The 27,488-nt window shown below is 40.6% G+C and overlaps 2 protein-coding genes across 3 annotated transcripts in view; both read right to left on the reverse strand.

Annotated features, from left to right (window-relative positions):
* znhit6 (zinc finger HIT-type containing 6) overlaps window positions 1-7,856 on the reverse strand; it is a 32,840-nt gene extending 24,984 nt beyond the window's left edge. Inside the window, exons 1-4 of the mRNA XM_079349953.1 lie at window positions 7,611-7,856; window positions 7,124-7,189; window positions 4,646-4,752; window positions 4,016-4,101 (exon numbers count right to left, since the gene is read on the reverse strand). Coding sequence (XP_079206079.1) covers window positions 4,016-4,101; window positions 4,646-4,752; window positions 7,124-7,189; window positions 7,611-7,729 — 378 coding nt within the window. The 5' untranslated portion in view covers window positions 7,730-7,856. The remainder of the gene's footprint in view (window positions 1-4,015; window positions 4,102-4,645; window positions 4,753-7,123; window positions 7,190-7,610) is intronic.
* A 1,340-nt stretch (window positions 7,857-9,196) lies between these two features.
* col24a1 (collagen type XXIV alpha 1 chain) overlaps window positions 9,197-27,488 on the reverse strand; it is an 83,274-nt gene continuing 64,982 nt past the window's right edge. Inside the window, exons 40-60 of one of the 2 annotated variants that reach the window (XM_079350322.1) lie at window positions 26,598-26,651; window positions 25,227-25,280; window positions 25,034-25,090; window positions 23,090-23,143; window positions 22,415-22,468; window positions 22,032-22,085; window positions 21,270-21,323; window positions 20,348-20,455; window positions 16,393-16,500; window positions 16,132-16,239; window positions 15,024-15,077; window positions 14,820-14,882; window positions 14,463-14,516; window positions 14,279-14,314; window positions 13,269-13,304; window positions 12,871-12,897; window positions 11,988-12,053; window positions 11,713-11,881; window positions 11,501-11,610; window positions 11,033-11,272; window positions 9,197-10,617 (exon numbers count right to left, since the gene is read on the reverse strand). In XM_079350322.1, the coding sequence (XP_079206448.1) occupies window positions 10,471-10,617; window positions 11,033-11,272; window positions 11,501-11,610; window positions 11,713-11,881; window positions 11,988-12,053; window positions 12,871-12,897; window positions 13,269-13,304; window positions 14,279-14,314; window positions 14,463-14,516; window positions 14,820-14,882; window positions 15,024-15,077; window positions 16,132-16,239; window positions 16,393-16,500; window positions 20,348-20,455; window positions 21,270-21,323; window positions 22,032-22,085; window positions 22,415-22,468; window positions 23,090-23,143; window positions 25,034-25,090; window positions 25,227-25,280; window positions 26,598-26,651 (1,707 nt within the window). In that variant the 3' untranslated portion in view covers window positions 9,197-10,470. Of the gene's footprint in view, window positions 10,618-11,032; window positions 11,273-11,500; window positions 11,611-11,712; window positions 11,885-11,987; window positions 12,054-12,870; window positions 12,898-13,268; window positions 13,305-14,278; window positions 14,315-14,462; window positions 14,517-14,819; window positions 14,883-15,023; window positions 15,078-16,131; window positions 16,240-16,392; window positions 16,501-20,347; window positions 20,456-21,269; window positions 21,324-22,031; window positions 22,086-22,414; window positions 22,469-23,089; window positions 23,144-25,033; window positions 25,091-25,226; window positions 25,281-26,597; window positions 26,652-27,488 lie in introns of both variants that reach the window. The other variant, XM_079350321.1, reaches the window with a different exon arrangement.

Below are 27,488 nucleotides of genomic sequence, written 5' to 3' on the forward strand. Positions count from 1 at the left end.
TTTTATTGATCCCAGTGGGGAAATTCAAGTGTTGCAGCAACAGTGCTGCTGATGTACAGTCGGCACAACGGAGTTAGAAACTAGATTAGACTGAAGGTTAATTTTACATTCATGTTACTATAAATGTGTCAGTATGGGAGATTGTAGATCAATGGTTTAGAGATGGTGAATAAACACGGAGAGCATCTCCCTCTATCTCTGCGATTCATTACAGAGATAGAGGGAGATGCAGAGGGAGCTGTGTGATTGTGATCAAACCGGGGCATATTCTTTATAGTGTGATAGGACAGTAATGGCTGAGCATAGACATGCAGATCAAGATTAATGAAAAGAAATATCCGTCAGACGGCAGAGCTTTAATAACCAGGATGTTACGAACAGCTTCTAATTTTAGCCTTACCCAGAAGTATTTGGACCACAGACTGGTTGGCATTTGATTTGAGTGGAAAAGTCAGCAGGAGGGGGGGGGGGGGGGGGGGAGACATCTTCTCGAAGAATTAAAAAAGGTCTGAACACCAAACATCTGTTCTGCTTCAAGAAATCCGGCTGTGCATGACTCATTAAGGATCAAACCAGAGAATGACCTGAACTTCTCTTTACTGGACGCATCGAAGTTTGAAAGGACGAGCGCTTCCTTTCTGGCACTTTGCGCCGCTCCCTCTGGACTTCAGATTGGCAGGCAGCGAGTGATACTTAAATAGATTTATTGAAAGACAAGGCTACACGAGGCTAATAGCTGATTGCTGCACTTGCAGCGTTTCGTTCTGGTGGGAACCCAAACCCCCGAGCTCGTGAGCCAAGCCTTTATCTCTCGCTGAGAATAGGCCTCATTATTTTGATTGATCTGTGACCGCTGAAGCATTTCGCTGCCTCTGAGAATCCCATAAAAGAACGAGCGTCAGTCCAAGTAATCACATATCATCAAACGGTGCGTTTTCTAGTAGTGAGAGGACAGGTGAGTGCTGGCAGGGATTCTGACTCTTACATAAATGAAGGTCTGTGGTTTGGAGCAACAGCAGAGAGCCTTAGATAACTCGAGCCACAAAATGACACATGTGCTGAAATAATGAGAAAAGAGGAAAAACATGAGGAGGATGCTGGGTTAAAGCTGAGCCAGGCTGCAGCTGGATTTGTTGGGGCCGCTGTGGCTCAGTCGGTTGTCTCTCAAAAGTTAGATCGGGGGTTCGAATCCCAGCTCTTGCAGCAAAATGTTCACTGTAACCTTGGACAAGACGCTTTCTCCCACCGCTGGACAGCGTATAAACGTGTATGAACGAGATGAGTTAGTGTGAAGGTCATTTTACACATCAGCCTCCTCCATCAGTGTGTGAGTGGGGGGATGTGGCATGTGGTGTAAACGCGCTTTGAGTCGTCAGAAAACTTAAAAAGTGTGCTTAAAGGCTCAAGTCCTTTTAACATTTATATTTCTTTCACTCCTGGTTGTTAACAGAGGTGTTCAGAAATCTTACTTCATTTGATCCAACGTGTTTCCATTAAAACATTTTTGGTTTTTTTTGGCAAAAAAGAGACTGATTACCAAGACCAGTTGGACTGATGCGTCTTCTATCTCACAGAATGTTGATGTTTTCCAGAGGGCGCTGGTGGCACAGTGGCAGCGCGCACGTCCCCATGTACTGAGGCTATACGGGCGGCGCGGGTTCACGTACGGCCTGTGGCTTCTTTCCCGCATGCCGATCCCCACTCTCTCTCTCTCTCCCTGATTTCAGTTTCTGTCCACTGTCCTCCCTCTATAATAAAGGCAAAAATGCCCAAAATAAATCTTAAAAAATCTTTTCTAAACCCCCCAGAAAACTGATTAAGATGAATGAACTACAAACTGAAAGAACTTTTTGTACAATTGAACTCATCATTGATGTTCACATTCAGCTCTAAAGGTTGTGAACTTCTCCCTCCAAACAGCTGCTGAACTTCTGACATTCAATACAATGAACTGCCTTAATAAAGACGCCAGGTCCGTATTTATCACGCCAATAAACGTGGATTTATGGTAAAAATATTTACTATTACTGACAAACTCGTATATTAGAGACATTTATCAATATTATTACGACTTCAAAATGCTTTTTAATGTCGGACAGCTGTAGGTCCCTCACGTGTCTGCAGATGCATGCAGGGAGTAAAGGTGAGCATATTATAAAGACTCAAATCAACTGTATTTGACTTATTATATTTTTTAGAAGAAATAACCTGTGACGCATGTTTGAGGCCACACCCACATTTCAGTCCAGATGTGTCCAAATGATCTTATTTCAGATCTAACAGACAAAAAGAAAGGCCCGAATAGCTTGTAATTAAAAAAATGTTGCTAACGCAGCAACAACAAAAACACTCACTAAGATGGAAGTTATTCTGGCGATAATAAACCTTGTAATGAGTGTTCAATAAAGAATCTTAGACACACTGGAAGTAAAATCGGCCACTCGGGGGCTCTAAATCAAAACAATAACATAAGATGAGGTTGAGGCTTGCAGGGAATCATGGGAGTGATTCCTCCTGATTTGTTTGAACATTTTTTTCCCCTCTGATTTAGGTCGTGTACCAGCAGCAGATTTTTCTCTCGTTTCTTCTTCGTCATCTTTTTTAACGGCCGACAAAACAACACTGATCTTTAAATCCCTGCTGGGTTAGCTTTTCCTCGAAATTGGAGAGAGGCTCAGTTGGCAGAAATATCTCCAAGTTTTGAAATCTACCCGGTGTGAACTTTGGGTTTCGCTGTGATTTGGTGATAAGGCAGACTTTCAGCACTCGGGAGCTGAGCCTTGGCTGTACGTGCTTAACAGCTCTGAATCCAACACACGAGCAGTAGTTAAAACAATCAGGAGAGAAGAACATCTGTTTCTGCTACTTCAAAACATTCACACTAGATTTGATAAACATACATGTAATGTTGTTTTAATAAAACTACCCCTCCACCTGATGATGTGAGGACAGTATGTTCAGACGATTCTCATCCAAAACCATGTTCAAGGTCATAAATCTCTGGACTCATATCAAACTGCTTCTTCAATTGGTTTTACAGAATCATGAAACGATGCTTTTGACTAAAGGTTGAAAAACAGTTTGAAGAAGTAATCTGAGACTTCACATCCGACCACCATTGTTTTCATCATTATTCCTCTGGCTCTGAACTCATCCTTTGTGTGGTGTGCGGCTGCCAGGATCCAAGCTTTAAGAAATGATGACAAGTCAACCTTTTCCTTGAACTATTTTACCCAAACAAAGTCTATTTTGGACATTCGGAGGAGTATTATGCGTTACTCATTAAAAACCACTTTATCTAGCATGGTGGATGAAATGTTTACAAATCTTAAGATACTGTATATTAATGCTATGTTTCTCTGCATCTCACTGAACCTTTTAATCCGTGTGACAGTGAGAAACTGTTGTGTATTTTAGAACTCAATGAACACAACGGGGATCCATTTTTAGAAAAAGTTACCTTCATCATAATTTTGTTATAACTCTCAGCAGGGAAACTTTAAGATACATTTGGCAATGTTTGGGCTCAAATATTTGTTTTTGAACGACGTGCATGTCTGCATTAAGAATGTAAAATGTTCACATACTTGCCTATGAACAACATGTGTTACTAGAGGATTCCTGTAGAGGGAGCACTACAATATTTCAGACGTCGCAAAACACTGAAGAAGAGATGATCTGTCGCCAGGTTCTTTTGGCGCGCGTGGTTGGTTGCTATGCAACATCAGTGACATCAACGTGCGGGCGGTTGCCACTCCATCAGTCAGCGGCTTGTAGCGGCTCTCTGCTGCCTCCGATGTTGTCATTGCCGCTCTCATCCTTATACAGCTCTACACTGCTCCTAGTGGTTTTATGCATTCTGCATCCGGCGGAGCGTTTATTTCTGAGGACGTGTGCGAACTACGCTCCAAACCAACGCAGGACACGCAATGTAGATGTCGTGCGTTTGCGTACACTTAGATCAAAGTCAGTATACTCAGGGCTTTATGGTAATAAGAGAACTCAAAGGACGTACTTTAAACGTAGATCTCGGGGTCCGGACGAGACCGTCTCGGTTGGCACCGTCAGCGAATCGCCCGGTATCCTCCAGGAACCTGTAGTCTAAAGAAGACAGGGAAAGGTTCCAAGCAAACACATGTGAGTGTAACAAGTTCATAATTAGCATTATTTAAATGTTACCAATCATTGGGTTGGTTTGAATACATCTGACATCTTGAAAATGTCTTTTAGGTTGAAACAAAAAGAGTCGGATTGTCCTTTATTCAGAGTCTAGACTTTCAAATGCCGGTAGGTTGACCACAGTGTCTTTACAGCGAGTGTGATGCTGTTAGTCACAGCTGTAGAGCAAATGGGAGACACAGTGATCGTCCCAGGATCACAATTAGTTCAAAATGACACAAGATGGAGTACAGATCTAGTACAGATGAAGAAGAGAAACTTTCTTTTCATCTTGATCAACCAAACTCCGTGACCTCGATCTTGTACTCAAACCAGAACCATATTTAATAACCTGTCCTTTGCTGTGTGTCGGCTCATTTTGTGAGTTAAAAAAAAAAACACGTCTGCTGATGGAAATGACAGACCACATGCAGCTCTGTCTGTTTTCAGTTTCTCGGTCATGTGGAGGAGTGAAGAAGACGCTCACCGTTGAGGAGTGCCATCTCATCAAACTGGGAGAGGGTCACAAAGGCAGTTTTATTTCGTACTCCACTGCATGCTGAATCTTCTTTGTGTTTCTTCACGCACAGCAAGCTGAAACAACAAACACAAACACAATGTGTTAGGTAACCTCGCAGTTCTTCGGAGGAATTTGGTTCGGCGCCACGGTGGCTCGTCCAGACGGCGAACAAAGGTCAGCGACGAGAACATTGAACAAAGAGAGAGAAAAAAAAAGACAACACATTTTATGAGAGGGCTGCTGATCTGCTGAGCTGAGACTGGCAATTAGGAAACAAAGGCATACCCCTGACTAAATGAAACAAATAACAAGCGCCGCAGGTGGGAAAACACTGCGAGATTCTTCTCATTATGTAAAGAGGTTATTATCATTCCACAAAGATCTTCCATCTTTATGTGCCAGCAGACAAACCCAGAGAAAACAAGCGGATGTTTCCCCGGTTTATATCATTATGGACGCCATCTATCGAGCTACGATTGGAGATGAGCCAGAACTTGTAGCATGATCCGCTTCACTTTTTAACAGAATCTCTATGCACTGTGTTGTTGAAGTTTGAGAAACAAAAAAGTGATGGACTTGATCATTCCTGTTACCTCAGAGCGCGCAGCTCTGTCCAATTAGAACCTACTGATTTACACAGAGAGGTCGGACAATGTTTTCAGTTTTTAGCTAAAGCACCAACATCAAGTCTTAAACTTTGGTTTATTTTCACGCGTGGAAGGACATATTTACTGAAGACAAAGAGGCAGACAATAATCAGTTAAAAAATAACATATCTAACTCTCCTCCTGAAAAGTCTTGCTAAACACAAACACACAGAGACACATGTGTCAGATTCCTGCAGAGACAGAGGTTGTTGCTCAGGGTCCGGAGAAACGATGTAAAAGGAACGCTGAACTGTGCCTAAAAAAAAACCAGACAACCACAAGAGAGAGAGAGAGAAAAGGAAAGATGCCCCCTTGATGCCCTTTGATAAATGTTAATGAAAAGTTCAGGTATGACCTTCAATGTGGCATTTTGTAAGTAAAGGTTAAGTTGTAAATGCTGCTCCAGCATGTGCAGAATTTGAGGAAGAGCTCGTGGATGGTCTCTGATGCTTCTGGCCTGTTGTTGCTGGCCATGAGTCCCAGTAAAGGTCAGTCAGTAGAAACAAAAACACTCAAGGTTAAACGCATCTTATAAACATCATCATTCAGTTATTGTGTTGTAGTTTTTTGTTGTTTTTTTCCCCCTCAGAACAAGGGAAGAATATCAGACACAGATAATATAGATTTAAAACAGCCTGATATCATATGATCAAAAACACGGTCTGTTTGGAGAAAAGGAGAATAACCACATCTGTAATAACTCAGCTCTGGATCCCATCAGCCATCCATCTGATGACAATTGAGCTTTTTATTGAATTCTTTAAACAGACATCTGTTTAGAAGGGCAGCAAACAGTCCAGTCACTGACGTTGTCTCTAAACACTGACTCATGCTGCACGTTGGATTGTGAACAATACTGAGATTAAAGAAGAACAAGTCTAACTCTAAGTCGCCTCAATCGTTTTTTTATTGCCACGTACATGTACATACACGAGGAACAGGATGGTCGGGGGTTTGACCCCTAGCAACATGTCCGATGTGTCCTACAGCGAGACACTTAAAACCACGTTACTCCCGCTGCTTCATCTGCGGTGTATGAGTGTGCGTGAATGGGATGAGTTACTTCTGATGGATACTTTACCACTTCGACCATCAGTGTGTGAGTGTGTAGGTAGGTAGGTGCAACAATGTGCTGAAAATTATCTAATAACAATAAGAGGTGATGGAAACAAGTCACTAGTGCTTTCTTAGCATCAAAAGGAATTAATTCTTTTCAAATTGGATAATAAAAAAAAAACCCTTGTTATATATATGCCCGGACACTATCAGAGCTTACATTCCTTTACACACAAATATATTTGTGACCAAAGTCTCTCTTTGTTTCATACAGTAAGAATCCATTTGATGACTACAAACTAAGAACACTGTGAGTTAAAAAAAAAAAAAGAAAGAAGAAAAAGCTTCAGTCCACCCACAGGACCACGAAACAGACTGAAGCGTCTTCAGGACTAAGACGGGGAAATGACAACAGCGATGAGATAATGTTCTTGATGCATTTCTCAGCGTGTTCCTCTTTTAACGGGCTGTTTTTACTTTTTTTTAATAAATGCTACTTGAGAAGTAAAAAGCTTTTGTTTAAGTCTATTTAAAGAGGTCAATAAGCGACTCGTCTTTAAATGCGGGATTAAGTCATGTTGACATGAACTAGGAGGCTGACTAAGTATATTTAAGTTTTATTAGATTTATCACAGGCTGATAAACTCAATGCCTTCTCACTTTATTCCTCCTTTCCAGAGACTACTTAAGGTCTCTTATCGTTAGTAAAAAAGCATCTGAATCTGAGCAAAAGCAATCTCACCTGCAAGAATGGGTGAGACAGGCAGGACATGTGTACTTGGCCTCCTCTGATCCACAAACAGCACATCTGCAGGACAGAAAATGAGACGGTGAACAACGTGGATCAAACATGCAAAAACAATTTAACACTTTAAATATCCACAAGTAATACCCAACATCGAGCAGGTTAGGTTGTGATAACGAGGTAAGCTCTTAGGATGGTAAACAAAAACAAAAAAAAAAGTTGGACATGAAGAGGGATGAAATGATAGTTTCAAAGTTTAGAAGTGGGGTCGTTTGTTAACAACAATTAACTTGGAAGCTTTGTCACTAACCTTACTAAGATTACACACAATGCTGCCTTCCTCACATTTTACCCGCTATTGACTTGTATACCATAATAACTTCATTAATGGTTCAAACTGGAATAAATAGGCGCACACATGGACCTGTTAGCCACCAAAGTTAGCAGCTAGCTCCTGACTTCTCCGTCTGTTAGAAACACTCACTTTGAGAGGGAAATCTTTCTTTTAGTCGCTCTCGGCTCTTCTTCTGGACCACCGCTTTCCTCCTGGGTCTCTACAGCTGACATTATGCCTGTTGTCGGTTCTATTACAGTAGAGAGCATAGCAGAAGGGAAGCAGCAACAACACGTTGGGACACAACCGCCGAGCAGCAGCAAAACAAACCCATCTTCCGCCGGCAGCACGTGGACATGATTTCCGGCTGACACACTGCTCACCAGCGCCCCCTGCTGTTTGTGGAGAAAATCTATCGAAAATCTATCCTTCAATGATGACCGAGTAAACCAGTGGTGTCCAAACTTTTTTTCTTGCGGGCCAAAATTGTCGCGTTAGAATCGCTCACACAGGGTTTTTTTGTTTGTTTTTTTTAAATATTGGGAGGAACTTTTTGTATTTTGTATTTTATTCTTCAAAAAATAATGTAAATACACAATAACTAATTGCAGTGGGAAACTGTTGTGTTCTAATTTTTTGGAAAGAATAGTCAGGCTTTTATAGGTCTCCCTCGCTACCATGAAAAAGAAAAAAAGAACGAAATATGCCATCTGATGAGGCCTGGGGCCAAAATCTTCTGATTCTTTGATTTGAAGTCAAGGGCCACAAAAAATCCACTCAAGGGCCACAAATGGCCCCCGGGCCGCACTTTGGACACCCCTGGAGTAAACGCACTTATTTAGTGGTGCCTAATGAAGAGGTTAAACTCTCTTTTTTAGCAGAAGATAATCTGCCTTTGTTATAAACACTGCCATGTAAGAGTCCTTTTGATATCTGTCCAATTACAGACCAAGTAAGGAGAGCCAACTCTTCACCCTGTTAGGAAAAAAAGCAGTATACCACAGATTTTGTCAACTAATCATTGGTGTGAATCAGAAATCATTTAGAAGTAAGTATATCCTACAGAGGCTGAAAAATAAGTGGGTAGACGGACCTGCACTACACTACAGCACTTAACACAAATTAAAAGTATAAAATATATCAACACAAATCACAGAAAATGTCTAGTTGACTCTGCGTATGAAAGATGAATTCAATGTGGTGGGTGTTGCAAGTGGGATTTATACTGCAGCATAATATCTATGTATGTCTGTATGGTGTGCTTCAGTGAGCAGAAACAGACTCCTGCTGTCTGTGCGGCAGGATCACGAAAAGAGGCACAGGCTGCATGCCCTGAGACACAAGCATATTTCACTATTATGTATGCAGCCTTTATTGCACTGCGCTATTTATTTTTCACTTCAGGTCACCCTAAAGGGCATCTTGTTACTTCTTCTCTGCTGGAAGGGCAACTTTGGAGTAAATCTAATCATGTTTTTGCCACAAATGGTCAAATCTGGGGTGATACTTCTCGAATTTGATCACTTTTTGATCACTAAAGGTCCATTTTCTGATACATTTAATAATAAAAAGTCATCTGCAACTTTACTGGAGGGCAATTTATCACATTTTCTCCAGGGCGAGGACACTCTGTTGAATTTCTATCTCCACTTAAGTTCCCATAGAGGGTATCTTTTTACATTTCTCCACATACAACAACATGAACACATTTTTAAACACATAAAAAATCTGAACCATTTTGGGATAAAATGTTCAATTTATTTGTTTGTCAATGTATTCATTATTTACACATCCAACCTTATCCTCCACAGATTTTATATACTTACACTTTGTTCAAGATAATATAACTTAAGAATATGATGACTGTGTTTTCTGACTCTGGCCTACTATAGCTGCCAGTCCTCCTGACCACCACTGAATGAACTGAAATAACAGTATGAAAAAAAAAACCAGTCACAGGTGTGCAAACACACAAACACACACCTTTCTAACATAAATACTTCTTTAGACTGAGTTGTGGTGGATCAAATGTTTCTCTGAGAGTATAACTTACTGCGGTACAGTAATGTGAACAAAAACAAAACAAAAAAAACCAAAAAGGATATAAATAAACAAACAAACAGTATGCTATCAATATATACACAGGAAATGTGAAAACTCACTGATGACTTATTCTTTGTTGCAGCACCAATGATAGGTTTCCCCTGAAGAACCTACCATAGAAAAGGAAGAGCTACAAAAATAGTAGTGTATCAAAAACTGGTTCATAAATTAGAAATGACCGAATCTAAATAAGTACTCATACAACATAACAACTCTTGATGTAACCGGTACATACAACACAAAGGCGGGGAAAAATAATCTAACCTGACATAAGCAACTATTCTAGAAAGCAACTGAGCAGGTAGAGGTAGAGCACCATCTGTCAAGATGAAAAGGTCCGGCTGGGCAGGACCGAAGACAAAAACGTCATGAAATCAATGTAAAATAAAACCTTTGATTAAAAAAAAAAAAAAAAAAAAAAAAAGTCACACATCATCCACATGCTATTGCACTCATAAAAACCTTTAGTTTGACAGTGCTCCTATGACAAGGCCTGAAACGATCCTTCAGGATAGGCCTCTGCTAAGGATGGTCTGGGTGTGTTTGGAGGGGGGAGTGAGGAGTGAGGAGTGAGGAGTGAGAGGGAGGTGTGTGTTTAGGGGTTTGGATAGGTGGCTTCTTAGTGAGCTCCTCCCCTGTGTTTAGGGAATAACATCGGTCCATACACAGCCATCCTAAGCACCGTTTGACAAAACATACTATACACAATCTTTGATAAATATTGGTATACACATGTTCTTCTCTGGCCTTCTTGGCCTGGATGGTTCACAGAGACCCAATCTTTCCGTGAAGATCCGCCTTTGATTGGACATTACAGGTCCTGTTTGGAAGAACCACGACAAACTCTGGTGGAGTTCGATCTTTTTAGTAGTTCTTGTATACATGATGCAGAAGGGTGATGTTGGTGTCAGAGGAAGCAGACCGGACCGGTTTCTAGATGCTGCTGCCTGTTGGGCTGTGATGTGGGAAATTCCTGTATGTCTACAATTGGTAGCTGACGACTGTCCTGAGTATGGAAGAAGAAACGTGACTGGTGCCAGCTGCCATCTTGGATCTGAAAGAGGATGAGTGAAGGACAGATAAAGACAATAAAGTTATGTATTTGCTTTAGGATGACCAAACAATGAACAACTTATTCAGTGTATTGCTGAGGAGCAAAAAGGGAGGCAGGCCGAGTTGTGTATTTCTTAGATACAGTTACTGTATGGTGGGCTTTAGGGACAAATGGACACATGGACAAATGGACACATTAATGTAGTGTACTCCTGATTTTATAAGGAATCAACAGAGTGTAAGTGATCAAGAAATATACAGAATTTGACACTTTACATTTTTAGGTTAAAAAAAACAGAATTCCTCAAATTGTATCACATTCTCATCAAGATGGGCCAAAATACAGCTGGATAAAGACATCATTGTCAAGTCTGTCTTATGACAGGATCTACTGACTCAGTTCTCTGCCTCCTTACCTTGCACTCATCTTGCAGCACGTGGGGTTCAAGTAGTGTGTTTTTCTCAAACATCTGTTTGTTCCAGCCACGAAACCGAAGTGCGGTGTTCTCTTGTTGCGGTACGGATCCGGTGGAGCTGAAGCGTTGTGCAGAGTTGTGTGGAGGATCATTCAGGCAGTGGAGTGTGATGCTGTGGCTGGCCTCGGCACTCAGTAAATGCAGAAACTTCATTTGGACTTTACCTACACCAAACACCATCTGAAGCAGAGAGCAGGGATAGCAGTGCAGTCAGAATAAAGACGTGCTTTTTGAACAGTGCAGTAAAAAGTAAACATTGTATTCATTAAGGCAAAGACAGAGGCTTTGAAATATTCATAGTAGTTAAGGTTCTACAGACAGCTAATTAGTCCTTTACAAGTTTTCAGAGATCTTTTCATCCAGTCAATCAACACTGTTTTGTTCATTGTTTTACACCTCAAGTTTTACCTTATTCGAAGCTACTGGATGTAAGCATGTCTGCCCTCCTGCAGTAAAGTTGCAGAAGACCTCGAAGGCATCAGAAGTGCAGCCCAAGTTTGGATCAATCCAGAACCAACCTGAGGAAGGTGAGAGTGAGACAGACAGAGATGAGACAGGATTTCAGTTATATTCCTAAAGATGCCACCATGCCTTCAGGATCAGGTAGATGAGACTCTGACCGTCTTTGAGCTTGTGATGACAGTCGAGCAGATCTTTACAGACACGGGCCGGGTTCTCCCGTGAACCCAGAGGCTGTTTGATGCTCTCAATCACGCTGCTCAGGTAACGTAGAGTATTAAGGACCTCAGTATTTTGGTCTGGTAGGCTCATCTCCGTGTTCTGGAAACTCTGCTTAAAACAGAGACAGACAACAGTGTCAAAGTCCAAGATGTAACCTTTTTGTGTCACCATAGTTACCATACCAACAAGTGCAAAACAGAAAGCAGTGCCTTACCTCAGTCCTAAAGGCAGCATTCGAGTCAGAGAGACCGTAGACTGTGGAGTCATCATAAATGTGCCTCTGTGGGATTCAAAATCAAAATGTTCAGGATGATTACACAGTCAGCGCTCTGTTCATTATTTAAAGCAAGCACTTGAATCCATAGCCTGGCTCCTTGGTGTAAGAAAAAAAATGAAGTTTCAATATTGAACAGTTTACAGAGAAAACTTTAGTAGGATAAGAATACACTTTAATACCAGGAGACAGCAGTAAAATAAGCCTTGCACCAATAAACCATCACATTCCTGACTTCAGTAGGGGGGAAGAAAAACAAATTTCCCTTCAGCTTAAGCACTACAGCTATCACATAATGTGTGTAAACAAAAAAGGGCATGTGATATCGCTGTTTTCCTGAGTTCTTCGAATTTCTAGAACAGAAGCCGTTTTTTCAGAGAGAAGAAAGCTTCACTTGATCCATGTGAAGAGGGTTTTTTTTATCTCTCTGCCAGAAACAGGATCATCACTGATCGTCCCTACAAATGATCAAAGAGCTTCAGAGTGTTTTTCTGTTTTATCACCAAAATGGAGGATTTGTTGGACATTAAATGTTATGCAAAAAAAGCAAACAAAACGTCCTCCCTCTGGTAATGTCACATAATGAATTTCTTCTGATGTCAGAGAAACGTCTTCTGTCACTGGTCTGGGTTGCACAGGAAAGATCATTTAAGATTTCGTAAGGCAATTAAACTTGAGCCATTTTTATTGATTTAAGGACCTATGACAAATGTAACAGGGTTAAATACCTGATGACTAGGATTGATAAAAAAAAAAAGAAGTACAGTATGTTCTTATACATTTATTTAAGTGATTGTATTGACATGACCAGAAAAACACTTACTGTTGGACCTGGAGCACCAGGAGGTCCCTAAAGTGGGGACAAGGAAGAAGACAACATAAATGAAAGTGTTCCCGGTGTCCATTTTGTTACATATTCAAACAAAAAATATAAAACAAAAACAAATGTCCACCTTTAGTCACAGAATCTACTAAAAGTTCAACCACAATGCTCTATACTTGAATGTAATGTTAAGACATCTTACAACATTTTTATAGTTACACCTGTCATGTCCTATCGTACGCTGAGAGTAAAGCGCCTTTCTGGTGTCTTTCCTACTTTCCAGCTGATGTAGCCATCTTAGTGACGATCCACTAACATACCCATGGTCACTTGAAGCAGCGTTTTGGACGACACGCTTTGTGAGTTCGGTATGAAGCTTAAAAGAGGCTCAAACTTACTCTGGGTCCTGGATTTCCCTGTGGTCCTTGAGGCCCCTGCAAGTAAGACACACGCACAATTAAAACATGAAACAGCTCCCTGTATTAGATGAGTATTTGTGTTTCCCTGCTGTAAATGTAAATAATCCAACACGCATCATAAAAACATCTACTCCAGCTTGGAACTTAAACTACAGCCAGCGTCACAGAAACAACGTTAAAATGACTGAACTATGTTTAATCCCTCTACCTTTCTCTGTGATGCTGCAGGGCAGAGATGCAGGATGTGACTGTGTATCCTGCTGTATACAAGCACAGTGGTCCCCTACCGCCCCCTAAAGGCTAACTTTTCTATAGCTCACTGTGGCAGCTCGACTTTAACTGGGACGTTACTGACGGACTTTTAGATAGTGCATGTTTATATGTGAGCGTGTGCACATGTTTTACAGGCTTGTTTGAATTGCAAAGGCCTTGAGCTTACTCCAGTTTTCATTACAGACTAGAAACAGGAATGTAGGAGTGACTGTGCGGGCTGCACTGTGGTTTGCCATGCTAACATTTTGACAAGGCTTTTCCTCAACTGTGTTTACACAAGTGGGTACTGTACGGCCGCACAGCGCACTCCAGGAGACACTGAGTAACCGCTACTTTCACTATGAATCACTTTACGATGACTGACAGCCTTATAAACAACGCTACTGCTGAACATCAGCTTACACGCATCTTTAAACACAGCCTTCGACATCTTTTTTATTAAATTACACAATTAAATCTAATGTGGGTCCATTAAGACAGGGCCTTTAGTTTTCTTATAAAAGTTCAGCCAGACACTTCTAACTATGAACCACTGTCATAAGTAGACTGACTTTGTAGAGTTTCTTTGCTGGTTTTATGGTTCCATCCAAAGGAAACTGGAGTTGAAGTTCTCGAACAACTTAAAGTCCAGCTGTCGTTTGAGTTCAACTTTGAAATACTGTGACCTGGACCACTGAGAACCTTCACAGACATAAATGGTTTCAAACAAATCTTACCATTTCGCCACTGGTTCCCTTTGGACCTCTTTGCCCCTGTGGAAAAATGTACAACATGAAACATAGTGAATAAGATTGAATAATGTTATTGATTTTAACAACATCAAGTAGACTTGATCTTTCTCACTACTACAGAATTTACAATTATAATTACACACACACACACACAGACAGAGACACCTACAGGTTTTCCCATTGGACCGATCATCCCTTCAGGGCCTACAGGTCCAGTGAATCCCTGAAACAAACAGTGGGTGGATGAAGAGAATGAATCACAAGTCTTTCTGAATTGACCTGTTCTAGAGAAAAGTTAAAAAGCAATCCCAGAGGCCTCAGGGTGTCCTTAGTCCCTCCATCGTGTAAAGCACCCTTGGGTCCCTTGAAAGGCTTTATATAAATTCAGTCTTTTATTATCATGATGTCAAGGTCCATTGTCCATTGTGTAATCCAAATCCTGCTAATCTTAATGTATAAATATTCCACTGTTCAGGTTTGACTTCCAGCACTAATTCTGTCAAAAGCATGTTAGCTGCCCACTTACCAAGGTTCCCATTGGGCCTTTAGGGCCAGGGAAGCCTCTGAATCCAAAATCACCATTTGGACCCTGTGGAAAGGAACAATTGATATTATCAGCGTGTGTGTTACAAAGGATTGATCTACAATGAGACTTTATTACAGTTCTATATCATCTTGACTTGCATCTGTTTTGCACTTTCTTAATGTTGCCTGCTAGTCAGTCTCTTACCTTCGGCCCTGGAAAGCCCTGCAAACCAACCATTCCCAGATCTCCAGATTCCCCCTAAAAGCAAATAAGGCAAAACAAAGTGTGGGATGTGTGTTTTTTTCTGTTATATTTCATTCCATTTTAAAGTTCAGTTGCAGACACTGTACAGTAAGTGCTTTAAAAAAAAGTTTTTTGTCCATTTTAAACACACAGGGTTTTATGTTTGGAGGTTTAACTCTGCATGTACTGTAGTCCCAGCCTGCATTCATACATCCTCCAAGTGACACACACTATAGTAAGCTTTAGAGTCCATTCTTTATTCTGTGTCTGAGTAGTGTCTGTCGTCCAGGGTGGCAGACTCCATGTTTGTAGAGCCAATCATCCACATCCTCTCGACAGCTCCACTTTCGAGGCCGGCCACTCAGAGCAAGAAACTCTATTCACTGCAAAGTGTAAAAGGATCTGACCCAAGGGCCTGAGTCTGCTCTCGCTTTCTTTAGTATCAATGGAGAAAATGAGTTAAGCGAGAAAAGAGAAGGGAATTGGACGTTTGGGTTTTTTTTTTTCTTCATCTTTAAGGAGTTACATAAGAAAAGTAGAGCACCTTTTTTCATGTCTCTGGAGTGTGAGGATCTTACATAACTTGGCGTTGCAGGCCAAATGTTTCCATTCCTGGTCTCGCCCAGATCATTTGTTACTCCACTCAGGGAGGAAAAGTGTCAAACACACACTTTTAAAATCCCTCCAGCCTCCACAGATCGGCTATGTCAACCCCTCACACTATATTTAGAGAGACGTTAAAAACGTATGCATGCTTATAAAAACCCTATTTTGACAACAAAAAACATTCCTAGGGGACGGTATACGTTTAAAAAGAACAATTAAGAGACCCCACCATTTGGACTTCAATGAATCAAAAAGATGATGTGTGAAAGACACAACATTTAAATAACTTTAAAGTTGTACTTTTTCTGGTCCAAGCCCAGAAGCTGTACCAAAGTCTGTACCAATATCACTGCCTCCAATACAACTGCCTCCATATCAATAACATTGTTACCCTATTATTCCAGGTTATGGCACTAAGTTTTATCTACATTTAAGACTGACTATTGCTTTAAATCACACTTACTGGTTGTCCTTTGGGTCCAAGGTCACCTTTCCTGCCCTGGTCACCTGTAGTGCCCTCCATGCCTTTGATTCCAGCAGGTCCCCTGTCCCCTGGCAGTCCCAGTTCTCCCTGTTGGGTTAATTCATTTAGTATTCTTCAACAGCATATTGGACTTATGTTTGTATGAAACTTGCTATACAAATAAAACTGAATTAAATTAAACAGAGACCATTTTTACTTTTTTAAAAACCGTCCAATGATAAATTAGGTCAATCATTTCACCTTTTGACCGTGAGGTCCTCTTTCTCCAGGAAGTCCAGGAAGACCAAGCTCTCCTCTGAGACCTGGACGTCCAGCAGGTCCTTCTAGTCCAACCGAACCTCGGTGACCCTGAATGGAAACCGGAAAAAAAAAACGGTGCTAAAATGACATGTATATATGGAATAAAGAGTACATAAAAACATTGTTACAATAGCATATCCTGAAAGTCTTTGTGCATGAGCATCCCTCCATAAGACAGAGACATGGTGACATTTGCTGTTACTTCCTTTAAGATGAAATTCTTGTGAAGACACTATTAGTGGTTTACAAAATGCACACATGGATATTGTAAAGATGAATGCTTATTTTAACGACTGACAGTCAAACATCTCATCAACGGGCATTATAGAAAGCACCAATGAGGAAAAAGTCCATGGGAGGCTTCTCTGAAATCTATGGTATTAAAGACAATAGGTTTAAATATGTTAAACCAGTGGAATACAGTCGTTCATTTTTATAATGAAGAAAAGCTGACATAAATGATTAAAGGGGACAAAAATGTTGGTTTTTAAACACCATTTGCATGACATTTCTTTCAACAAAAAGGTGCTAGAAAAGCTGAAACAAACATGACAATCATTTCACAATCTACCTTCTTTTCAATGTCTCAGACTGTTTATTCGGTAAACAATCACTAAGCTCTTTGTATAGTTACAGCTGTAAATCCCCATGCTGAAGTCTGCTGGTCTTTGGGTTTTAATATTTCTTGACAGTTTGCTCCCCGAGTGTGTCCATAAAACTGACTGCCTGTCGCTGAGTTGCTCTCTCTCTCTCTCTCTCTCACCACAGACCACAGCGGTTTCCTGCTCCATCAGCAGTGTGGTGAAGCAGAAGGGAGCGCGTGATATTAGAATAACAGATTGAGAGGGTCGTCGCCTCATATGTGGCTTCTGTTCCTCGATCTCAATGAATTCCAACCAGGTTGGAATTACACTGTAGTAGGCTTATTGGGTGAAACACCAGCCTGCAGGTGCTTGGGAGCTCTTGCATAAGAAGAAAGTCACTGTCTGTTAGCTTAATAAGATCCTCTTAAGGTTTAATCAAGACTGACCCAACTCACGCCCACGTAGACACAACAACCTCTGTATGCGTTACACACACACGGGAGCCTGTTATGGTAAGACAACATGAGTGATTTAGTGGCCTCAGAGCAGACAGCAGAAAGAAAAACAAGTCATGAAACATAAATGTTTATTGTGTCAGAGCCGCTGTGAATTTTTCATCAGGATCCCCAGCTTCTAGCAAGGCCTCTGCATGCAGACATGTGAGAAACCGACGGCAACAGATGCTATTATTTCTCCATTTGAGGCAATGATGTAAACCTTTATGCCACAGTAGGAGAATCAGCTTTCAACTAAGAGCATAAAAACCTACACGAGAGTCAACAAACGATTCTACAGGGCAGCAGAAAAAACACAAAAATGGATGGATACACTTGTATGAATCAATGCAGAACAAAAACAGTCTCTGAGAGTAAAATAAATGTGAGGAATGATGAGTTGTGTTCAGTTAAGTGGTGTTGTGTATTGTCCAACATCCAGCCCATTCAAATATTTACAAAGTACTAACTTGGCAGATACTAGTCATCATTGCCTCATTTCCTCATGACTGAAGCAGTCCATGTAAAGAACAAAATGTGCATGAAGACCAAACCACCCAAAAAGATTATTTGACAATTATGTAAATGTTGGGTTATCAATGTCATGGCACTGTGAAGATGGAGAGAGCTTTTTGAGAGAGGAGGACGATGAGGAGCCACCAGTCTTTGTTCTCTTGGGCAGTATATTCTACAGTGGTAGTTGTTTAAAGGTCACATAACATCATCCTTTTCAAGAAGTTTAAATAAGTCTTAAAGGTCCCTAAAACTTGTCTGGGAAGTTTCTTGATAAAAATCCTCTCTGGTCCTGTATATGATCACGCCGCTAAAGCCCTGCTCAGAACAGGCTGTTGTGGGACTGTTACCCACCTGGGGGAGGGATTACTTCTTAACTTACTACTTTGTGATGTCACAAAGGGAAAATGCCCAAACAGCCTGTTTGAGCAGACATTTTCTGAAAAGTGGAGCAGGCAAACGAAGGAGACGATGGATTTTTGTGTTAGAGAAACATGGTTAAGTATATTTTGCATAAAATGTACACACAGAAGAAAACTCCAATGATCCTGCGGCACATCACAACATCAACTACTGGGAATTATGTTTTTGCTATAACTGAGTGACAATAAGTTGCATTAGTCACAAACTGTTCATTTAAACCTCCACGCTTAGGTATACTTAAATTAACATGCAGTTTATTTTTAAAGGTTGCAAACGCATAAGAGTTCATGTGCATCAAAGTAGAAGCTATCGTGCGTGCATACGTCTTCCCTCAGAGCAGGAGTATTACGCATAAACTACTGAGCGATCCTTCAGGTTGAATCAGCATCCTGGTTTATGAAATGATGCTGCAAACATCTCTGCCACATTTCTTTCTTGTTTCTCACCACTATGACACATAAAAAAAGGTAAAACTATGCAAATTGCTACAATGTGTTTGAAGAAAAGTTTTCCATTTATTGTGCAACTGGCTGAGAAAAGAAAAAGAACAAAGCAGAAAGAGGAAAACACTCATAATGGGAATAATAAGTAGCATGAGAATAACTCATTTTGAATTAAATGTTTTCTGCAGGCCTCTCCTGCTGTCACAGACCTGGGCGCTTTGAAGTAAAAGGACACCTAAAGAACTACTGAAGCAACCAAATGGCTCGAGAAAACCTATCCAGAAACACAGTTTAAGAAAAAGAAAGAGTTGAGAGTAAAGAGACCCCACCAGGTTTTTTTTCATCAACTTATACATTATGTGTGATTTAGGAGGCATAGATTATGGGATTCTCTCAGCTCACTCAGAGACCTAATCTTTGTGTCACCAGACCAACCAGACTTTTTACACAACACACATTATGTAAATGAAAGACAGGCAGACAGGATTTAAGCTTTCAAATTCTTGGCTGCAAATGAAGAAGACATTCAAGCATGAAATCCCAATACGCTCTGGCTGTGCACTTATTTGGATAAACCCGTTGTGTGGCAACCAGAAGTAGCCAACAGAACCAAACAAGATATTGAATGCTTTGTCAATCCAAGCAGGATGTCTCGGGCTTGAAACTACACGTGGAGGAAAATCGTTGAGGTGCAGAACAGGAGTAATTAGGCACAGGTTTTGTGAGCATGATGGCTGACTGGGCAGTGAGTCAAGAAGGTGTCTCCTGTGGAAAGCTGCAGTCTACAGCTGCTGAGACCCAAAAAAAGCAGCTGATTAAGTTTTCTGCAGCTGTATTTAATCTCTGCTGTTTTGACCTTCATTAATAATACGTCTCTCAGTGTAATGCAGGTTTAACTTCCCTTCATGCTTGTTGAGTGACATGAAGAAACTCTGAAGGTCCCTCAATAAGTAAAGATGAGAAGGGTGTATCATCGGCTTCTTAAATCCTTTGACACTGACCACAGATCTGCTAGACAGATTAAGCACTAAGTACAGTAAAGGAAATTTCATCTGAAAGTCCAGTTATGTAAAACTTCTGTCTCATTCTCTGACCTACATTTAAGGTGCTGACCAGGAATATTCTGAGACAGCATATCACTGGTTTCCTGTGTGCGCACGGGGAGTCTGCCAAATGGCTCAGTTCAGACTTCAGGTAAATCAGCTCTTTTATAGACTGCTGCCCCCATCGTTACATGAAGTGGTCTTATCATATTTTAGTCCAGCTATAACCAACCTATTTGGTCATAGCCTATTTGCATGGAGAACTGCTGTGATAAATGTGTTTTTTTGACAAGCTTGTGATGTGGCCTTGAGATGCAGACGCATGAGAATGAATGGAGATCAGAACATAGCAGCTAATTTATGTGATTTGTTAAACCCGTCTGTAATGTTGTTACCTGTCGTCCTTGTTTTCCTGGAAATCCTTGTAGGCCATTAAAACCGGGGGGACCATCCAGCCCTGGGTAACCCAGCATCCCTGTGAGACCGGGTAAGCCCATTGGCCCCTTGAAAAAATCCACAACATTGACAGTGTCACTTTATGTTATTCTCATTGGATTGGTATTCTCTCCAACTTCCATATTATGATAATAATGTGACCCTCCAGTTCCCAACCAAAAGCCCTATGGACTGAGACTAATAACACCACTCTGTAGTCTCTACACTGGAGAAAGAGATGCACTCTTACAAACCGCAAAAAAAATATTTGCAAATGTTTCTCGTTTAATCAGACACAGAGGAGGATAGTGAGAGCTATTTAACACATGGTTGACTGATATGGGGCTTATCCCGAGGCATTTCAGGCACACATCTGGAATTCTAAGAAGCTTTAAATAAAACATGGAGAATTTAGAGCTATCTGATATCCTGTTCTTCACTTTGATCAACAGATTCAGTTGTGCTGCCATGAGTCTCACAGGACAACTTAGATTTCAGTTTGAGAGACAATTGAGTTTCACTCTTTTAAAAGTATGTTCACATTGTGCAAATCTTTGTTTTTCACTTTTTTTAAAACATGGAATCAGCATTAGATTAGTCTAGCTGCACCTTCTGCTCAAAAAGAGCCATTAACCCGAAATCCAGCATTAACATTTGAATACATGTGAACACACAGAGGCATATGGAGGCAGACTGTGAGGGAATTTGTTTTAATACAACAAAAACCTTCTGAGTAGAGAGTGCACTAAAGTGCAGTGTAAAACATGTTTATGGGCCAAGCTGCACAGCTATATGACACGGCTAATAACTGACATTATGCTATTAATGGGTTTGCTGTATCTGTCAGAGCTGTGTTATTGATTGCGATTGTGTGGTACTCACTTCAACTCCGATAGGTCCACTCAGCCCCCTTGGTCCTTTTTTTCCTGCAGAGCCCTGATTATACAAACACAGAAAGAATGAAACGTACATTTACATTCAAAAAATCACACCAGGACATATATCTCTCTAGACTCTCATTAAAGAGAGGGCATTTTAAGACCATCTAATATTTACTTTATTCATGTGGAAGAGAGTTGGTGGTTTCTGGAAACATGGGAACATTTTTTTTAAAGCCTACGTGGATCTTGATCAAAGATGTTGTTTCACAGGAGACATTAAGTTTTAAAATCAGAAGGCCAGTGACAAGTTTGAGACCCCAAAGAATCAAAAAAGAATTAAGAAACCCATTCCTTAAAACCACCAGTTCAGGAAGGCTGGTTTTACCAAAAGACGTCTGTTCTGATGCCACTAACTGCTTCAAATCTCTGTACTGCCAACTCATGAACTCCTTGAAAAAATGGAGTGAAATCAGCCACATATCTGTGGTTCATCTCTCATTAAGCAAAAAAAGAAGGATTTTCTTCATCCACCGTGTCATTTATACACCAAGGACGACCTAACCAAACCCTGCTGGCAGTAACTAAACAATACTGTGTTGATTTAGTGTAAACGTATAAAAGCCCTTTTTTGTACAGAAAAGAGCAGACTGATTGTGGAAAATATGTTTTAAACTATCTGCAATACAAAAGCAAAACTGTGTGTGTAGCTTTCAGTTTGATTTGCCTTTCTTTAAAAATCAGGTGATTTTTAAAATCAACTCACCGGAGGTCCGATCTCTCCTTTCGGGCCTGGCTCTCCAGCAAGGCCTGGAGATCCCTGGACAAAGAAAGAAAACAATAAACAAAGGTTGAACAACAAGACAGGAACTAATCCACCAACAATATTAACATGTAGACATATTTGAATACATCTCCAAAGACTTTGACTGAATTATCTGTATGGATTACCTGGTCTATGGCCGTATTCAGACCCACTACTTATCTGACCATTTTAAGTATTTTCACCACTTTGTTCAGAGTTTAAGGGTTCAAAACAACAGAAACAGTATGGGGATTTGAAGCAGGCGACATCAACACAAAAGTCCACACATGAAGTACTGAGACTAAAAGCTGTTGCTACTGTATGAATTATATTTACAGACTTACTGGTGGGCCTTGTGGTCCAACAGCTCCACGAGATCCAACAGTACCAAGATGGCCCTGAAACACATGTGAATATGGAATTAGAGTTGGCCTTTCAGGAGGACTGCACCTGCAATCCGATACTTTCCCTGTCATGTGAAAGTGGACAGGGGGGCAGACGGTCCGTGGTCGCGCACAGCAACGTGACAATAGGGTAACTGAAGCTAGGACTCTGGTGTTTGGCATTTTTTTTATTTTGAAAATTACGTTCAAAATAACTTCATCCTTTTTCATGGTGTCTGTTCTGCTGCAATTATGATAATGATCATTTCATCACATTTGTAGATCCTTTCATACAACTGTTCAGAATAAAGTAAGCCAAATACTGTATGTATAGATCAACTTGCTCTGTCATTGTGTGCAGGTCTGAGTGTGTGTGTGTGTGTGTCTGTGTTTTTTTTTTTTTTTTTTTGAGAGCAAAGAGTTCTTTTCAGGCTAAAAGCTTGGAAAGACAAAAACAACACATTTCCCCAGCCTTATTGCGGTGGACTTTGGTAATCCTCTCCTACATGTGTGGTCTACCACTCGTAGAGCTGAGCCTGTTTAATGGAGCATCAAAGTCTTTGGACAACAAGCAGACACACTCACTGAGTGGTGACTGTGTGATATGTCTGAGGTTGATTAAATGGCTTTGTCTACCTGATATCCTTCATCCCCTGGCTCTCCGCGCTCTCCTCTTTCCCCTGTAGGCCCCTGTGTAGACACAAATTCACACACATGAACACACATGCTGCATGTTTATGCATGTCTTCAGTTAAACCCACAAAGCTTCACTCCAGACAACAAGCTTCTGGGAGGCAGAGAGACTTCTCAGACCAATGCGTGAACATACCCTTTAGCTCTGACCTATAAGTCTGGATCTTTAAAGGAGTCAAATCATTTCACCTTGTGCATCACTTCCAGCCAATGTTGCCATGTTCTTCAACACTGTGTCAACTTTATATCCAGTCCTGTCATGTGTGATATTGATTTGAATATTATTTGTGTGTGGTTGATGGTTCTCTGTGCTTGCCGTTTACTTTTTCTAACTATCCTTTGTGTGAAATGTTAACAGTCAAATTCTGGATTTTAATTTCCAGCGTTTCCTTTTGTTTGTCTTTACTATAATATTCCTGAGTTTAGGTTTCAGTGTTTCATGTCTTGATTGGCTTCCTGCCTTCATGTTTGGCCTCATTGCTCTCACCTGTGTTTGATTGCCATGTGCATTTGGTCTTTTGTTGTGTCCGAAGCCGCATAGCTACTTCACTCTGCCTACTACATACACACAAAAAACATACTGAATACTGCATACTAACCTGATTGTTAGCTATGCCGTTAGCGTCATACTTCAAGACGAATCACATGATTTACTTCCAGTCCGAGCTACGGTGGATAAGCTAACATCAAGCTAGCGCAACTGTCGTCCGTTAATACAATTCAACAGCAAAAGACATTGGCTCCCTCCTTATACAGCACTGTCATTTTATTATTATATGGCATCTTTACAAAATGTATATCAGTATGGTTACCATTATATCTATGACACTGGTGAGCTCTGCAACTGAATAGTCAGAGACCCGCAATGAATTAAGGGGAGGCCTAATTATGACCAGTGTGCTCCAGTTTCGTGTTTAAAAATTCTGGCTGGTTTAATAAACATCCAGTCATTTATCAAACAACCAAAATGTCATACTATGGTTTCAGATCACTCGATATACTCGATCTGATGTCTCACTTGGTATGAAAGTATAAAAGTATCAAAGTATGTGGTTCCAAACACAGCCTTTGTGTTCCTCCTCCTTATGGTCATGTGTCTTCCTTGTGTGTTTCTTTGTGGCTTTTTGCTATTTTTTGCCTTGTAGGATGTTGTTTGAACTTTTGTTAGAAGTTGGATTTTGGACTTGGTTGGATGGGGTCCTCTTCCTAGTTTTCTACAAACTGTGAGAGATATTAATAGGGTTTCCAGTTACCATGATAGCTGTTGCTGTGGCACTACATCAGTAGTCACGTCTACTGCTCAGAAATGCACCTCAGAGTGCATAGGAGTCACGATACTGCATCACAATCAGGTTTCCAAACTGTTAAGACTTTATGATACATCCTGATCGTCTTTTGATATTAGTCTAAGAATGACTTTTGCTTTCTTTGAGGTAACTTGAGGTGAACATTGGCCCTTATCAGCACTCCTGTCCTTGTAAAACACAAACATGAACATTGAATAAGCAAGTTTAATTTCAAACAATGAATGTTTGTTTCTCACACAATCTTATAACAAGAGCTAAATTCTGTTCATGGGTAATATCAGAACACAAACAAAGCTAAGCTCAAGCCTGAATCGGATGTGTGAAAAGCCTTGCATGACTGGTTTCTGTACTGATTTGTAAATGTGCAATGAAGAGTAAAGATCTGAACCATGCGGGCTGATAATCAGGGTCAGTATGCACGAAAAGTTTTAGCAAACAAAACAATGACAAATTATCAACCTGGTGGGGGAAAAAAGAACACATCAGCTGTTTATTAAGATTCTGTTTTATAATCCCATATTTAATCGCATTGGACAAAACAGAGCAAGAAGTGTTAAGGATCAGAGAAGGCAAGACCTACTGGTTCACCTAAGGGCCCTGGCGGTCCTGGGGTCTTATTGTCCTCGCCTGGATAACCCTGGAATGTAGCAAACACAGGGGGAAAACACGTGCATGCATGAAGACACGAGATGTCACAACTACATTAAACTGAATAACATATTAAAAAACAAAAAGGAATACCATCTCAAACACTAGTTCAGGTATCAAATTACCTTTTCACCTTTAGGCCCTGGTGGTCCTATGGGCCCAGACTTGCCAGGGTGACCCTTAAAAAAAAAGAAAGCTGATTATTGCACCATTGGAAGCTGCCATACCTCTTTGCTGGCTCCAGCATGTTTCTTTGGAGAATCATGACCTCAGCTGTCAGCATATTAATCAGACGGGTTTAATGTAAACATATTTCTTATATGAGGGGAGTCCTCCATTCTGTCACTTCAGTATTCAGACTTTGGCACAGGCTCAGACATCACTCAGCGAACTGAGTCAACTGCAGATGAGTGTGGGCGCATTCATACAAACACACATGAAGAAAAAGGCACTGCATGAACTCGAGGTGCCCTGTTACAGTTACGTAACCATAGCCCACTGATGTTGGCATTTACCCGGCTGTGGAGAGGCCTGGAAAAATAAGTCTAAAGACTTCACCATGACCAATCCCACCTCTTGTCTTTGCTTTTCCTGTTACTTTGCATTCAGTGAATAATCAACAGCATAGAGTGGGGAAAATATGAGAAAGGCATGGATGCTGTCTGTTTTCCTCTGTTTAGATTTGGATGAATGTGTAAAGTTAGTTGAAGCAGGGTCATGAGTGGTTTTATAATGATTTTGATTTTAAAGGAATTTGTGCATTATTAAATTTGAAATTAGTTGCCTAGAAACATACTTTCCCATGGTGCACGCTGCAAGCATTGTGGGATGTGATTATACAAACTGAGATCAGAGACAGTTAACTCAATTAAGCAGTAAGAAGACATTTAACATTTTTGGATTGCCGTTAAAATTCGGTGAATAAGTCGCACTACTATAGAAGATGTAGCCTGTTTTTGAAGGTCTGTCAGAGAGATAAAAATATTGTATTCAGTGAAGTCTACGATGTGCACTTTGTGTACAGCTGTGTCACTCTTTCAGTTCTGTTTGTTTTCACTTAGTGGAGTTTGCACTCCCTCTAGCTACAGTACAGTAGCTGAGCACTCAGCCAGCAGTACAAGCTCTCTGCCCGACTCTGCTGGTCATACTTAGAGCGCAGTCAGACTTGTCTGTGTCTATCCCAGTATAGCGTGCAATCAGCTTGCAATACACAATGAATGGGGATGTTTTTTTTAATCGCATCAGGTTGCTTGCAGTGTGTGATGGAGGCAGGAATGACGATGCATTCATGTTAGCATTTTATACTGGTATATTGGTGGCACTTCTGTAGAAGCCGCAGCCAACCTTTAAGTTTAAAAAATAGGTGTTATAAGTATGTCTTACACCTCAGATTTTATGGTAGGTAAATGTGTGTGTGCTTTTGCTGTTTGTGTGTATCGTGGTATGGATGGATTGTACATGTATACAGCAAGAGCATGTTAGCAAATCAGACTTACTGTGTATCCCGCCAGTCCTGGCTGTCCTTCTACCCCCATGACTCCAGGCTGACCCTGGAAGCAGAATGCAAACAGAACAAGAGTGAATCAGTCCTTGTGCTGTTTGCTTTGCTTTTCTGCTCCGCTTCAGTTAAATGCAAACTCGGTCCTCAACACACGTGCAAACAGAATCATAGAAGCTGAGTTGTTTTCATGACAGGGATATAAATCTGCCCAGCTATCATAACATGGTCTTTATGGTTCTGCAAAAAAGGTTTCTCGGTAAAGGAGACAAGAATGAACGCCTTCCTCATGGCCTGAATAACTCTCGCTCTCTCTCTCTCTTTCTGGCTTGGAACAAAGACGAGTACGTCGTTGTGCACTTTGAAGACAAAAGACATTTCTGATAAAGCTTTTTTTTTTGTTCTAAAATAAATTTAACAGACATTTTTATTCAAAGCAACCTACATCAGAAAGTTAGTCCAACACATGCAAGGATCAAGAGAGGAAGATACAACTTAAAGCACAACAGGGATAGCTGTGCTTGAGAGTTCTAATCAAAATAAATCCTAAAATGGTCATTATAAAAAAAAAATATCATCATCACAATCACTATCATTATCTATATCATTAAGTTTGAGGTTTTCATGAGAGAGCTGGGTCTTTAGCTTTTTCTTAAAGGTGCAAAAAGGTTTTTGTTATTAAATACAAAGAGGCACAATCCCACTGAAATATATAAACTGGCAGATCTGTAAATTTGCACAGTAGGCCTTCTCTCTGAAGTCATGAGTCGTAGTTTTAAGGAATACATTCCTGTTTTACACGTCTACATCGGTCTGGTAGGTTTCGCAACAATTAATTTTCTTTAGTTTGTAGCAATAGCAGGTGGACAAAAACATCATATGAATGGGG

Source organism: Symphodus melops (assembly GCF_947650265.1).
Source record: "Symphodus melops genome assembly, chromosome: 8".
Classification (NCBI taxonomy): Eukaryota; Metazoa; Chordata; class Actinopteri; order Labriformes; family Labridae; genus Symphodus; species Symphodus melops.